This window comes from Gracilinanus agilis, chromosome 3, assembly GCF_016433145.1.
Source record: "Gracilinanus agilis isolate LMUSP501 chromosome 3, AgileGrace, whole genome shotgun sequence".
Taxonomy (NCBI): domain Eukaryota; kingdom Metazoa; phylum Chordata; class Mammalia; order Didelphimorphia; family Didelphidae; genus Gracilinanus; species Gracilinanus agilis.
This window is the reverse complement of record NC_058132.1, coordinates 47,548,957-47,563,423: the sequence shown is the minus strand read 5'-3', so window position 1 is coordinate 47,563,423 and position 14,467 is coordinate 47,548,957. Positions and strand designations below refer to the sequence as shown.

The 14,467-nt window shown below is 37.5% G+C and overlaps 1 protein-coding gene across 2 annotated transcripts in view; it reads right to left on the bottom strand.

The window, feature by feature from the left end:
* The window catches only part of VPS13D (vacuolar protein sorting 13 homolog D), a 364,180-nt gene that overhangs the window by 315,427 nt on the left and 34,286 nt on the right, over positions 1-14,467 (bottom strand). For both annotated transcript variants that reach the window (XM_044667757.1, XM_044667758.1), the window contains exons 10-18: positions 13,583-13,684; positions 13,174-13,375; positions 10,476-10,655; positions 9,523-9,653; positions 8,678-8,753; positions 7,245-7,415; positions 6,352-6,482; positions 4,885-5,017; positions 953-3,154 (exon numbers count right to left, since the gene is read on the bottom strand). In XM_044667757.1, coding sequence (XP_044523692.1) covers positions 953-3,154; positions 4,885-5,017; positions 6,352-6,482; positions 7,245-7,415; positions 8,678-8,753; positions 9,523-9,653; positions 10,476-10,655; positions 13,174-13,375; positions 13,583-13,684 — 3,328 coding nt within the window. The remainder of the gene's footprint in view (positions 1-952; positions 3,155-4,884; positions 5,018-6,351; positions 6,483-7,244; positions 7,416-8,677; positions 8,754-9,522; positions 9,654-10,475; positions 10,656-13,173; positions 13,376-13,582; positions 13,685-14,467) is intronic.

Sequence of the window (14,467 nt, the reverse complement as noted above, 5' to 3'; positions counted from 1 at the left end):
ACCATCATCTAGAGCAACAAATTATAGATTCATAAACAGTTTTAAAAAAAAAGAAATTTGACACCTAAGACTCAGGACAAATAAAGGTCAGAAAAAAAAATGCATGAAATATAGTGTACTAAATTTTCAGACTCTTTCCCTGTACTCATTGGTTTTGCAGACTTTTTTCCTCTTCTTTTTCTTTACAATTATTATTTGTTCTATGGAATGACTCTTTAGAAAAAGAATAAGAGAGATACTAGGGGAAAAAAATCTAGTGATGTAAAAAAAGGATATCCATAAAAATTTACTTAAAACAAAAATGGTGCCAAGCTGTCATATTTATTTGAATTCTCTAGATGCCTAGACTAATAAATCAAATTTATTTATCTCTGATAGGACTCAAAATGAGATTCTATTCCACATGACTTGTACTAGCAGTCTTATAAAGTTAACAAGAAGAACCTAATAGCTAAGTAAAAGCTTCTTAGCTCTATATAAGTCAATCATTCTGGCCCCTGTGAACTGGAATATGAAATTAAGGAGAGTGGATGGCATACATGCTTTTTAACTTAGGACTTCTAAAGAATTGATGATCAAGATGTCTCATTGAGTAATCATTCATAAAATCACATAAATAGACTGTTAACTCACCAAATAGTGTGCTCCTTTCCCTATGATACCCAAACAGAAGTTGAGCTATCATTATCCATGGCCTTTGCAGAGGAGGATTCTTACTTTATGAGTGAAGTTTGACTATATGATCTCTATGTTACAGCTTGCCATTTAAAACATGTCTTATTTTGTGAAATCTAACATGAAGTGAGGGGAATTCTAATGATCATTTCCCTAAAATATAAATTCATTATCTATGGTATTTGGACAAATTCTTCTAAGAAATTTTGCTTTTAAGAGCAAACTAATAAGTGATCTGGGATTAGAATCCTGAATTCCAAAGAGTCACATAACTCACCTTGACCTCTATGCAGAGATTCAAAGAAATCATGACGGGTGAAATGAGTTTCCTCCTGGCTAATAACACTGGCAGGACCAGAAGGAGGGTGGAGGGATTGGCTTACTTCAGATCCAGAACCCTTCCTGCCTGCCAACTGAGTGCAATTCAAAGAGTATAGTTTAATGTCTTTGATTTCCACCTGAAGCCGGTCACTTCTTGATTCATCTTCACCTGCCACAAAATTCTGGATGAAGATTTGTCCTAAATGTCCTACCAATAGCTCAGGACTTCCAGGCTTTCGAGGGATTGAAACAACTGGTGATTCTATGTTGACATTTAAGATAAGCTTAACAGTGTCACTGACAGTTGTGCATGGGTCAAAACCATAGACCTCATTTTCCTCAAAGGCAAAAGGATCTCGAGGCTTCCGAGGTGTTTCAAAGAGAGAGACCATCTCACTGTACTCTGCAGTTTTGGTAGCCAAAACTGTGGTGACTTTGCTGGCTGCACTTTTCAGCATGCTTTGGAAATTCTCTTCAAGTTCATCCATGGAGAGAGTTAACTCTTTTAGAAATTTAGCAGAGTGGTTATAATGCAGGGATGCCATTTTGAGGTTAAGGGAGCATTCTTGTTTAGACTTCTCAACAAATGTGAAACTCAGTGCTTCTGTAAGGGCTGCATCTTCCATTTTAACAAAGACAGATTCAAAGTAGCCAATATCGCTAACAATGTTTTCATAACCTATAGAATTTCCAATGCTGACAACATACTGGTTCTTGACATTATCTTGTGTCAAGTCCATGAGCTGCAAGCAACCAAGGGAACCATTCACATCAACTGTATTACCCATGGAGACGTTAACTTTGGTTCCGCCTATACTTGCAGTTGCAATTTTTCTGCCATATTTTTCCCCATTTGTCATTCCCACCGTCCGAAGGAGCAGCAAATTGAGTCTATGAATATCTACTGCAACTTCTGTGTTTTGCTCATAAGTCGACTGATATGTTTCTTGTTCTCTAAAACTTCTTTCAAAATCTGTCATTAAAGGCTGAGGGCTAGAGTCATCTTTTTCCTTAGGAAAGGATTTTTGAAGAAAACCAATCAGCTCTACAATTGTTTCTGGATTCAGGATGATATCTAAATTATTTACCTGTAATGATATCACCTGGAGGGTGCTGTCTAAATTCATTGAGGGACATTCTGAACTAACAAATTGGTATTCTAACTTAATGAGTGATTCTTGATCTTTGGTGATTATATTGTCAAGTGCAACATTAGTAGCTGCAATACATCGATCACTCAGTGCGGTCACATCAGGTCCAGAGACAGGTGACTGGGCCCTGCTATCCCGGAGACTTCCTGTTGGAATATCAAAACTCAAGTTCTTGTGTGAAGCCATTAAGAGATCAAAATCAGCACCATAAGTCTGCATAGTGTCCACCAGGAGTAAGCCGTGGACAGTGAGGGACACCTCAGCATCATAAGGCCTCTTCACAAAATGAGCATTGGTACCAAATACTTTGAGCACAGAAATGTAACGACCATTGCTCTCAACACCAAGCTGCATACAATTAACTTTAAATTCAGCTAAAAGAAGCTGAGATTCCACCAGAACCTCCCTTGTGTGCTGCTCCAAAACCACAATGCTCTGAGTTAAATTCATTACCGAGTCTTGCAAGCTTCCTCGATGTGCCTCTTCAGGAAAAATCTTCTCCTTGATCAATACATCAGAAGATTTTGTTTCTGAAGTGGTTAAGAGAGCAAAGCAATTCTTCAAAGCAGATATTTTATCCTCATTGATGTGGATTTTCAAATCTGGTAAATTACCCGAGAGCACTGCCCCTGGGTACCTGGGATCTGATGTATAAATCAATCGGCGTTCCAACTGTAAATGCACGTTGAATTTCTCTACCACATGGGTTGGTCCCACATCAATGTCCTGAACATGCTTCCAATTGTCTTTCACTCGTCCAACCATGATCTGGAGGTCCATAAATGACAAGGAGTATCTCTCATACATCTTTGTGCTCATTAAATGTGCTTGAAGTTGCTCTTCACTGAATTCAACTGTAGGAAATGGAGGGGTTTTCACTCCATTCCTGCTGCTTGTCTGGAGAGGTGGGGTGTTAGGAGGTGTGGCAAGAGGTGTTTTATATTCATCATCACTAAGCTCATTCATATCAGAAGAGGAACCTTCTGTACTTTTCTTCTTATAATCATCTGTAGAAAGAAAAGAAAAAAAATCAGCATAAACTTTTCTTCTGCAGCCTAATAATTTTCCTTTAACAAGAAATTAAGGAAGATTTTAGAACTATACAATTCCATTCAAAAATTGTTTATCAAGGGGCAGCTGAATGGCTCAGTGGATTGAGAGCCAGGCCTAGAGACAGGAGGTCCTAGGTTCAAATCCGGCCTCAGACACTTCCCAGCTGTGTGACCCTGGGCAAGTCACTTAACCCCCAATGCCTAGCCCTATAACAAATAAAAAAATTAATATAGAAGGATATATATAAAAGATATTAGGGTTTAAAAAAAATTTTTTTAATTGTTTATCAACTATAGAAAAGCCGAATACACTGTGATATCTGAACATAACAGAATATTACTACACCAAAGAAACAACAAAACACAAAAGAATACAAAGAAACTCAGAAGAACATGAAAATGACACATAAAGCAGAATTAGAGCAATGATATACACACCAAATCTTATGTAAAAGAAATTACAAAGGGATTTATAAAAGCAAATAGGAAGGTTTTGTTATTTGGCTAAAATTAAGATAGAAGTTGACCAAACAATAAATATTACATACAATCATTTTAGCTATATGTTTAAATTTTCTTACACCAAAGTTTAAGACTATATTTTTCCCTGTTGAATTCTTATTAGATTCATTTCTGGACAATAACCTATCAAGATGAATCCTGTCTCAGTCATCCATTGTGTTAGCTTTTTCTCCCAGCTTGATGTCACCTGCAAATTGGGTGAGCTTATAACAGTGTAAGAAAAGACACTTCCCCATGCATAAATGAGGGAGGCATGGACAGAGAGCAGTTGTTCTAAAAAAAAGATCTGGAGTTTTGCATTATGAATGAGCAGTGTAATATGACTAACCATCAAAAAAAAAAAGTACTGTTATCTTGAGTTGCACAGGACTTTACAGGAATGGGGCATTATAGTCCAACTGTACTTGTCCTTATCATCAGACCTCATTTAGAGATCTGTATTCAGTTCTGGGTGCCACAGTTTAATAAGGATTTTGTTAAGTTGAAGAGTATCCAATAGACAACGGGGCATTATTAGCCTGGAGAACAGAAGCCTCAGGAGAGAGAAGAGGGAATCAGGGGAGGGAATGAATGATAGCAATCATCAAGAAAGGTTGCCACACTGACAAGACTTGTTCTATTTGGCCCAATAGGGGAGAAATAGGAACAATAGGTGAAAGTTGCAAAGAAGCCAATTTAGGTTTGATACCAGGAAAAACTTCCTAAGAATTCAAACTGTCCAAAAGTGCAATGGCGTGCCTAGAGAAATGATGGGTTCCCCTTCCTTGGGAGTATTCAAACAGAGGTTGGATAACCAGTTGTCAAGTATGTTATAGCAGAGACTCTTCGTGCAGGGGTTAAATTAGATGAAATCTGAAGTTTCTTCAAATTTTTAAATTCTGTGATTCAGTACAAAGGATATTAAATATACTAATAATGAAAAGAATATCAGACTGGCCAAAGAAAAAAGTACCTTTTAAACCTAATTACTGTTATAGGATCTTTCTGGAGTTTCTTCATGAAATTAACTTAAACAGAATAGAAGCTCTATTCTCAGGATACAACAACTAAAAACACTATAATTTTCACACAAATTATCAAGACATTGTAGATATCTTATTAGGGGAGGGTGGCAGATCACTCTAAGAATGCCCTCACCACTTATCCTTTAGTGCCAAACATACCTTGAGTATTAGTGAGTAATATCCTGCCCAAGTCCACAACAACTAACACAGGATTCTTAAGCTTGAAATCATCAGGGAATATCACCTGAGGGGCAGAAATATCCAGCCGAACCGTCCAACGTTTGCTCTCCTCCTGTGAAAATATCAAATGGCATGGAAGTATTTTTTACTATGACTTGAAAGGGAGCATCAATTGAGCCAACAACTCCATTGCTGGAAAAGAAGCTCTGCCTACTGAGATAGACAAAACCACCAGCTCCCCTTTGGTCTGGGATTCCTGCCCTGATTATCCCTCTGTAGGCTGGGCCACATGCTTGAGCTAACTCTGCTCTTAGAAGCTAAGCTGCACAGTGGCTGCTTCCTTCTGAAATGCCTCTTTTCTTTGCACCCTGATATGCCCAGGGCCTTCCTCACAAGGAACTCTACCCCTGCAAGTAAGTTCCCTTCTCACTCAAGCCCACATCTATGGCTTCTCTCCTCCCCTCAGTCTCATGAAATGCTCAGTTTCCTTCAAAGCACAGCTTGAATGTCACCTCCTACACAAGGTCTTTCCTGATTCCCTAGCTATCGGTATGTTCTTTCCTTTGAAACTATTTTAAATTATTCTTACATACCTTTTACATGTACTTAGCTGCACATACGTAATATTTCTCCACAGAAATGCAACCTCCTTTGGAGAGAGGAATATTTCATTTCTGTCTCTATATCCCTAGCAGTGGGCACAGTGCCACAAATACAGTAGATATTTAATAAATGCTTGCTAAATGGAGTTGATTATATTTGACTAGAGTAGAAAATGGGATTTTTTTCCTTGTTATTTGGCTCCATGAAACTAAGGACCCTATCTTAATAATATTTTTCTATTTCCCAGCGCTCAACATATTTTTTCACACATTATGAAAATGGCTGATGAACAAATATATGTCCCAGAGCCAGGCCTAGAGATGGGAGACCCTGAGTTCAAATCAAAACCTCAGACACTTCCTAGCTGTAAGACCCTGGGCAAGTCACTTAACAGCCCTTACCACTCTTCTGCCTTAGAACCAATACTTAGTATTGACTCAAAGACAGAAAGTAAAGTTGTTGGGGTTTTTTAAATGTATGTCCAAAACCAGTATAAAGGATCTTCCTAACATGAATAAAGATCAGATCTAGAATTTTTCTTCACAGACATACAGAGCAGAGGCTAAGGTCCATGCCTTGCATTATTGCTGAGGTCAAACACAGATCCACTATATTCATTTCCACAGACCAATGCCAGCTTATGGCAGCCCCAGGACCTTATTTGCCATGGCCCCCTGGACCAAGGAGTCAGCTCTAGAGGTTCTCAAGTCATGAATATGGTGAGGCAGCATGCTTGACAAGACCACATTTCTAATTTTTACATTTAACTTCAAATTGGCATCAACTGCTAAAGCACTTACCAACAACCAAGCAAATCAAAAGCATTTAAGTATGACCACTCACAATGAAATCACCCACTAGCAAACGGTCGATAGTTTGTCGGATTTCCGCCTTTGTCTGCATTTTTAGTTTGTTATATTGTCTTCGAGCAGCTTCAGCAACTCTCAACTCAAGCTCTGACTGATAGCCAAAACCTACAAGATTGAAAATAGAAGAGACCAAATGGATCTACAGCTGGCTATCTGGACAGAAGAGCTAGAGGACATCTCTTCCTGAAATTGCTAGTTGCCTAAGAAGAATCAAGCTCAAGACAGGGCGTCAAAAATGAAAGTTCCCTACAGCAATATTCCCTGAAGTCATTTCTAACAAATGGGATGTAATAAAATTATGCAGAGTCTACAATGTATTCCACCACATTACACTGGACCTAAGTCACTAAAAATCCCTAAGAATACTAAAATTTAACGGCAGAGGAAATACCTCTACATTTGGTCTAGCGCTAAAGAAAATAAAACAGTCTGGGAGAATTTTGTCAGAGAAGTTAGGAAGAGTGAATAGAAATTAGTTATTATTTTACTATCATTTTTCAGAAATATGATTTACTCATTTAGTACTCAATGGAGCTGAAGTAAAAAATTGTTCTTATCCTCCAGAACTAGTTTCCTGAATCTTTCCAAAAAGACTTTAAATTAATGAACCAAGTAGGTTCATCATCAATATAAAATATGGATTCTGAGGAAACGAAAGTTGAGGAGAATAGAATACTTTCTTGCTTTCTTGCCAAAAGTGGCAACAGGATTCTTACTATAATTTAAGAACTAAGGAAAACCTCATTATTTACTATACTGATTTTTCTTACTGCTGCTTGTACATAGCTGAGGGTTTTGAAAACCTAGGAAAATTAGAAAACTAAAAGAATATAAACATAAAACCAAAAAAAAACCAAAAAAGTTAACCTGAGGTATGAACCTTTCCCTTGTAGAAAAAATCTGCTACTTTCTTAATGGCTTGGGGATTATAAACAATATTCAAGGGCCTGGTGCTGACATTCAGTCGCCTCTCAAAGTGGCTGTGTACTGGATTCTTCTCATAGAGCATCTCAAAAACTGGAGAATCTGGATCAGTAGCTGGAAAGAAAAAGCAGATCTAAGAAGGAAAGATGGCAAAAAGATGCACTTCCTTTAATTAATAACACAGAGATCATAACTGACAGAAATTCTATAAATGAGATGAAATGTGCTAAATTATCTCTTTGGCTATCTGGAATGATGACACAGTGTTAATCAGCTAAGGACCTTACAATGATTTCTACTGTTAAAACATCACAAAGAAAACTGGTACAATCCTCACCATTTTTACAAGTGAGGAAAATAAAGCACCTTTCTTATTTACTGGTTCCTACATTAACAACTTGCTAAATGGCCAATATAACAAACTACACAATAAAAGCTGGATTGAAATCACTTTGCATGGCCAAAACAACATCATTCAAAACTGAATGCATTGCAGCAGTACTTAGTTTTATACAACCAATACTCTCTAAGACTCTTCATATAAATTGAAAATTATGCATAATAGTAAAATCCATTATTTAATAAGTATTTCTTACACAACCAGATCTAGACACTGTAACTTTTCTTAGGTTTATCAGAGCTGCCAGCATCACTACTCTTGTACTTTGGAACCATTATTAATAATTAAATAGCATTAATGAAACAAAAAGAAGCACTGCTCTCTTGTTTCGGACACGACTTGTTACAAGCAAAAACTCCAGATAAAGACTGAAGCAAAGGGGCAACTAGGTGGCTCAGTGGAAGAAGTCAGTCCTAGAGAGGGGAGGTCCTGGGTGCAAATCTGGCCTCAGATACTTCCTAGCTGTGTGACCCCAGACAAGTCAATTAACTCCAATTGCCTACCCTGTACCATTCTTCTGCCTTGGAAACTGATGCTCAGTTATCATTTCTTAGACAGAAGGGTTTAAAAAAAATAAGTTGACATGGGAGCTAATGTTTGGCACAAAACAATGTAATGACTCACACTAACTCTTCTCAGAGCAAGAAGGAGAGTGATTGGGCATACTGCTACAAAACTTTACACTACTTAGGGAAAAGGTATGAATTTCCATGTAATTAAAATTTTCTTATTATTTTATTAATATAAAATATTTTTAAATTATTTTAATCATTTGTCTTTTTTCAATTGCCAAACACATACACTGAATATGCATGTGTTGAGTTCCTGTAAAACAAGGTCCTACTATATATTTTTCTATTCTTCTAATCTCTAAGTTAGAACAATAAGGAAATGCACTATATTCAACTCAATACAAAAAGTGTATTTAACCTACCAAAAAAAAAGTCTATAATTTCAAAAACATGTGAAAAATTACCAGGACACTGATCACTCTTGTCTGAAGATGATGTTTGGAGACCAAGAGATTGTGAGACACTGCCAACTTCTTTTTGCTAAATTTCACAACACAGAATACACAAGAGGGTAAGAGAGTTAGGCACAACATGCATTTTTCTTTAGCCTTTTACAGTTGCTTATAAAGAAGTTTTGTACTTAGAGATAAATTACTTTATACTGTTTTTTGCTTCTACCATCAGCTTATATTTGTCCCCTACTGAACTTGAGTCTTTGCTAAGTCAGAGGCCATGTATCCTACTTATTTAATCCTATCACAATAGCCTGCTCTGTGCACAGTCATCATTTCAGTCAATTTCTGAATAAAATATGAAAGGGAACTGGATTCTTCCAAGTTTAGAACTAAGTAGCTATGAATATAGTGGTAGTTAAGAAAATCAACAACTTAATTTTTTGGCCAAGTTAATACCACTTCTCCTGATGGGGCCAAGGATCATTTGAGATATTTTTCTTTCTCCCTTGGCTTGGAAAATATGTTTTCCTGTCAGGTTTAGAAGGTATTCCTAGGAAATAGAAGAGTCAGAAATGAAGAAATTCAGCTATTAGCTTCCAAATGTAGCAGAATAGGTGCTTACAACATTCTTTTCCAAATCAGAGAATGCACCTTACTCTAAAACAATTCTGGGTGACTTTAGGACTTAAGGAAAAAAAGATGTAAATATTCCTCTCAACAACACCTTTCAACAAGTACCATCACCAAACTTGTGACAAATAAATTTAAGTCGATTCTACCACTAAGAGGTGGACAGCTTAAAAAGGTAATTGGCAACACTCTGGGTATATGTGGAATTACACAGTGGAACCTACAGTATTAGGGAAGACAAGAAGGGGAAACATTGTTCCTTCAGTCACCAGGTCTTGGAGAAACAATCCACCCAATCGAACCAAAAGTAAAGAAGAATTCCTCCGGGGTAGGGATTCTGCTAAGAGTTTCACATCTGAAAGAGACAAATGAGAGAATTACTTAGCTCCATCAAATTGGACATATCACTAATACTTTCAGATTTTACAATTTTACCAAGGCAGATCACAAGGCTTGATGATTGGGTTGGGATGCAATAGATATGCATCTTAAAATTTCAAGGGCAGATCTAAGCAGAATGTATATCTGCATTATTTATTCACATAATAAACATTTATTAAGGGCTTATCATATTCTGTGCCGAGTGCTAGGGATACAAAAAGAAGCAAGAGACAGTCCCTACCCTCAAAGAGCTTACAGTCTAAGGATCAGATGATTCGGTGTTAAAAGTGATTTCAAACAGAGCTTAATTCAACCTTTCTTTTCATTTTACAGATGAGGTAGCTGTGACCTATACGTAAAGTAGCCTGCTTGTGGTCACACAAGTAGATAAGTGACAGAAGTAGGATATCAGCCCAAGTTTCTTGATTCCGAATCCAGTGTTCTCTACACTCCACCAAGCTGTCTCACTCCCCTAACATAATTACTATGTAAAGAACCTTGACAAAGAAGTCCAGTTTGTTAGTTCACAAAAAGCTCATGCCAGCCCAGTTTTTTCTTCCCTGCAAAGGTTAGCACAAGAATATAATTCAACAATTTGGCACTATTTATTATTCAGCCTTCACAAATTCTTCCTTAACTTGGCCAAGTGGCCAGTTAGGGGCTGAAATGAAGAATTAAGTGAAATAACAAAAACAGGGTGATGGCTTTGATTTCCTGACCAATTAAACACTTGGGAAGCAGTAAGTGTATGGTGTCTGGAAAGATAAAAGTCGGTGGAAGAATGTCTCTCCCCTACCTGAAAATTCAAGCTGCATGAAAGCACTCTCATTCTCTGGAGGAGCCCCTTTCTCCTGATGTAACAAAGTGACCATTCCACGCTGTAGTTGCAAATTCAGTTTAGCGAAGACATGGTCTCGCTTTGTGAATGTGTTCATGCAAGAAGCATCTGCAGTTGGATCAAAAAACTCTTCAGTGCCTAAGGAGCGGGAGCAATAGAATAGAATAGAATAAAATAAAGCATTTTTATTCATGAGAATTCAGGCATTCTGAGGAGAGTTATGACAATACTCAACTACAACAAAGAAGAAAAGAATGGAGATAGACTCCCATAGAGCAGGTGAAGAATTCATTTTGTTCATGGAAAGAAGGAACTCTTTGGAACATAAAGAAATACATAAAGGCTTTTTTGAAATAATGCAAAGCAAAGATGCTGATAAAAATTATATCAGAACAATTACAACAAATATGTATATAGTAATTTAAAGTTTTGCAAAGAGTTTACTTTACATTATCTCATTTGATCCTCCTAACAACCTTATGAGGCTATCTTATCCTTATTGTATAAATGAGGAAGCTAACTCAGAGAGGTTAAGTGATTTGCCCCTGTTCACATAGCTAACAAATAACAGGGAAGGGATTTTAATCCAGGTCATCCTGACTTCAATTCCAGCCCTAAAACTAAGAGGCCAAGATCTCCCTAAAAGAATGAAACACATACTCTTACAGATAGGAGGAAAGTGAATGAAAATTAATGGACTGAGGGCAGGATGGCTAGGTGACTCTGTGGTTTGAGAGTCAGTCCTAGAAAAAAGTGATCCTGGGTTCAAATTTGGCCTCAGATACTTCCTACCTGTGAGATCCTAGGCAAGTCACTTAACTCCTACTGCCTAGCTCTTACCACTTTTCTGCCTTGGAACCAATACACAGTATTAATTCTAAGATGGAAGGTAAGGGATTTGGGGTTTGTTTTTTTTTTAAAGAAAATTAATGGACTAAGAATTCGGAGAGGCACTCAGAGAATTATGTGAAAAGTTATGATACTTTATACAATGAAATTAATTCACTAAAGCATAAGTAGTTACACTAAGCATGTTTAGTTGTACTTATATTAAGTTTTTAATAAAACATTTAACTTAAGCACAAAATAAAATACTGCACAGACTATGAGCAGAGCCAAGAATGGTAGGTGGGAGGAAGGCCACTGGCCTTAGACTGAAGCTCAAAAGTAGCCTCAAATCTAGAGATTAAGAACTATTATAGCTCAGCTATGAATGTAATACTTTTCCTCCATAATTAGAAGAGAAGGATTCAATTTACACAGAAAAAGAGCTAGGAAAATATCTGTTAAATCAAAATGTGGATTTCTTAAGGAAAAAGGAAGTAATAATTTATGAAGCCTTTCAACATCTGATTATAAAACCAAGGAGAAAAGAAATTGATACTCCATGTTAAGTATGCATTTGTAGCTAGGAGATTTAAGAGTGACCCTCCAGGAGCCAATTTAGAATCTAAAATCTTTGATCTTCTCTTGTCAATTTTCCTGCAACATCTACTACTGTGATTCTCTATGAAACTGTATATAGTACAATGGATTTGAGACTTTTGTCCTTTTTGCCCAGACAAGCAATTTCCAAACATTTATTTTTTTGATTATTATTACTATTACTTTTAAAAAATAACCCCTACCTTCTTAGAATCAATACTAAAAATTGGTTCCAAGGCAAAAGAACAGTAAGATAGGCAACTGAGACTAAGTGGCTTGTGCAAGGTCAAACAGCTAAGAAGTGCCTGAGGCCATATTTGAACCTAGGACCACTCTATCTATTCCTGGCTATCCACTAAGCCACCTACCTGACCCAACACTTTTTAATCACATGACAAAAATCTGAAGGCATATACACAAATGAAACAACTCCATCATGGGGCCCCCTCTTGTTCTGATAGGTGGCTGCCTCTCCAGGACCACTATTTCAGGAAAATAGCAGCCACTATACTTCTCTACTCTCTACCTACTTCCTCCAAAGTCATGATTAACCACCTTGCTACCAAAGGTATAATCTTGTCCAGTTCTGGAACCATGATCAAATCAACTCTGTCACTGATCCTGGATAGGGTACATCAGTCTACTCCCCTACAGTCTCATTCTCCATCCCTGCCACTTTCCAGATTAAAGTGCCTCTCTTTGGCTCCTATTCTTCCATGTCTTGTTTCCCATTAGAATATAAGTTCCTTGGGGGCAAGAACTATCTGCCAAAGTACTTGGTAGAGAAGGATGAGGGGGAAGAAAGGGGGAGAAAGGAATAGAGGAACAGAGAGGATAGAGAGAGAGAAGAGAGAAAGGGGAAGGACAAATCAGAGATTATCAAAAAGGAAAGCACTAGCATTAAGGGGCACTGAGAATGGCTTCTTGTAGAAGGTGGGTTTTTAGCTGGGACTTGAAGGAAGCCAGAAATCAAAGATGAAGAGAGAAAGATTCTAGTCATGAGGAACAGCCAAAGAAAATACTTGGATTTGGAAAGTCAATCATTTTGTGAAAAGAATAGCAAAGAGACCAGTGTCATGGGATCAAAGAGGGGGGAGGGTTGGGGGTTAACTTTATATACTTTATAAATACTTCTTCACTCTTCCATTCCATTCTCACTAGTTATTTCACTTCAGCTTAAGAAAATATTTTCTAAAAGAATAGAAATGTAAAAATCTAGCTCCAAACATACCCAGAATTTCTTCAGGATTCCACTGTTCTTGTTTTTCTGTCACTAGCCCTTCAATTGGTCTCCCTTCAGGAGTTTGCTGACCATACCAGCCACCCCATCCAGGAAACCAAGACTGAAGATATTGTAGCATCCCACTGCCTCCACCAGCTTCTGGGTCTACAGGGGATTCTCCAGGAGAATTTGAAAAAGGCTCTCGTAGGCTCTGCTCCAATCAAAAAACACAAGCAAATGTGAACACCAAAGAGAAAAGTGAGAGTTGTTCTGTGTTTTCAGAGCCCATAGGCATTGCCATGAAGAAGAGGTGGCAGGCAGTAGGATCAGAGATTTGGGGGGACAATTTTGTGCCTATAGAGCAATACAAGATGTATGACATTCTAAATAAGCTGTTGAGAGAAGAATAATTTCTTACCTCTGCCAGTTCTTCCTGTTTGTGAAATCGGTCATGAACCAATTCGTGTAAAATCTTTAGCTCTTCAAAACTCTGTTCCTCCTCGATTCGACACATTTCCTCCTAGCCCACAGAAACACCAAGAGGTTTCATAGCCTGAATCAAACTGAATATCCAAACAAAAAACCTAAGTAAGGGGCAGCTGGGTAGCTCAGTGGATTGAGAGCCAGGCCTAGAGATGGGAGGTCCTAGGTTCAAATCCGGCCTCAGACACTTCCCAGCTGTGTGACCCTGGGCAAGTCACTTGACCCCCATTGCCTACCCTTACCACTCTTCCACCTATAAGTCAATACACAGAAGTTAAGGGTTTAAAATAAAAAAAAAAATAAACCTAAGTAAGCATGCTCTTAACACTCCAATGGGAGGAAATAAACCAATGTGTCTCTCCTACATTTGGTGTCAGATTTGAATATGTATTTGTCTTGTTTGTTATTAAAACAGCCTTCTCACAAATTAACTACATTCCATTTGATCTAGGCCAATATCTGGTGTGAGAGTCTGTATGGCTTACTTAATAAAGACCTAATCCAAGAAGAAGCTCTAACATACACCATCTGTGTGACTCTAGGCAAATCAGCTACAATCTTTGGTGCCCCAAGCAAATTTAGAGAGTTACAGATAATACATCTGTGGCAGAAGCTTCCACACTGAAAGTTCCCTATACTAGTATGCCACAGGTCCAGATAAAAAATAAAATAAAGAATGATAGCAACAAGGATAATAATAACACAATGTCTAGGAGTTATATTAAATATGTAATTATCAAACAGCAGTATTTTTAAAAGAAAAATTAAGAACATGACATATACTTAAAAATCATGATAAATATTGACAATTATGTAAAAG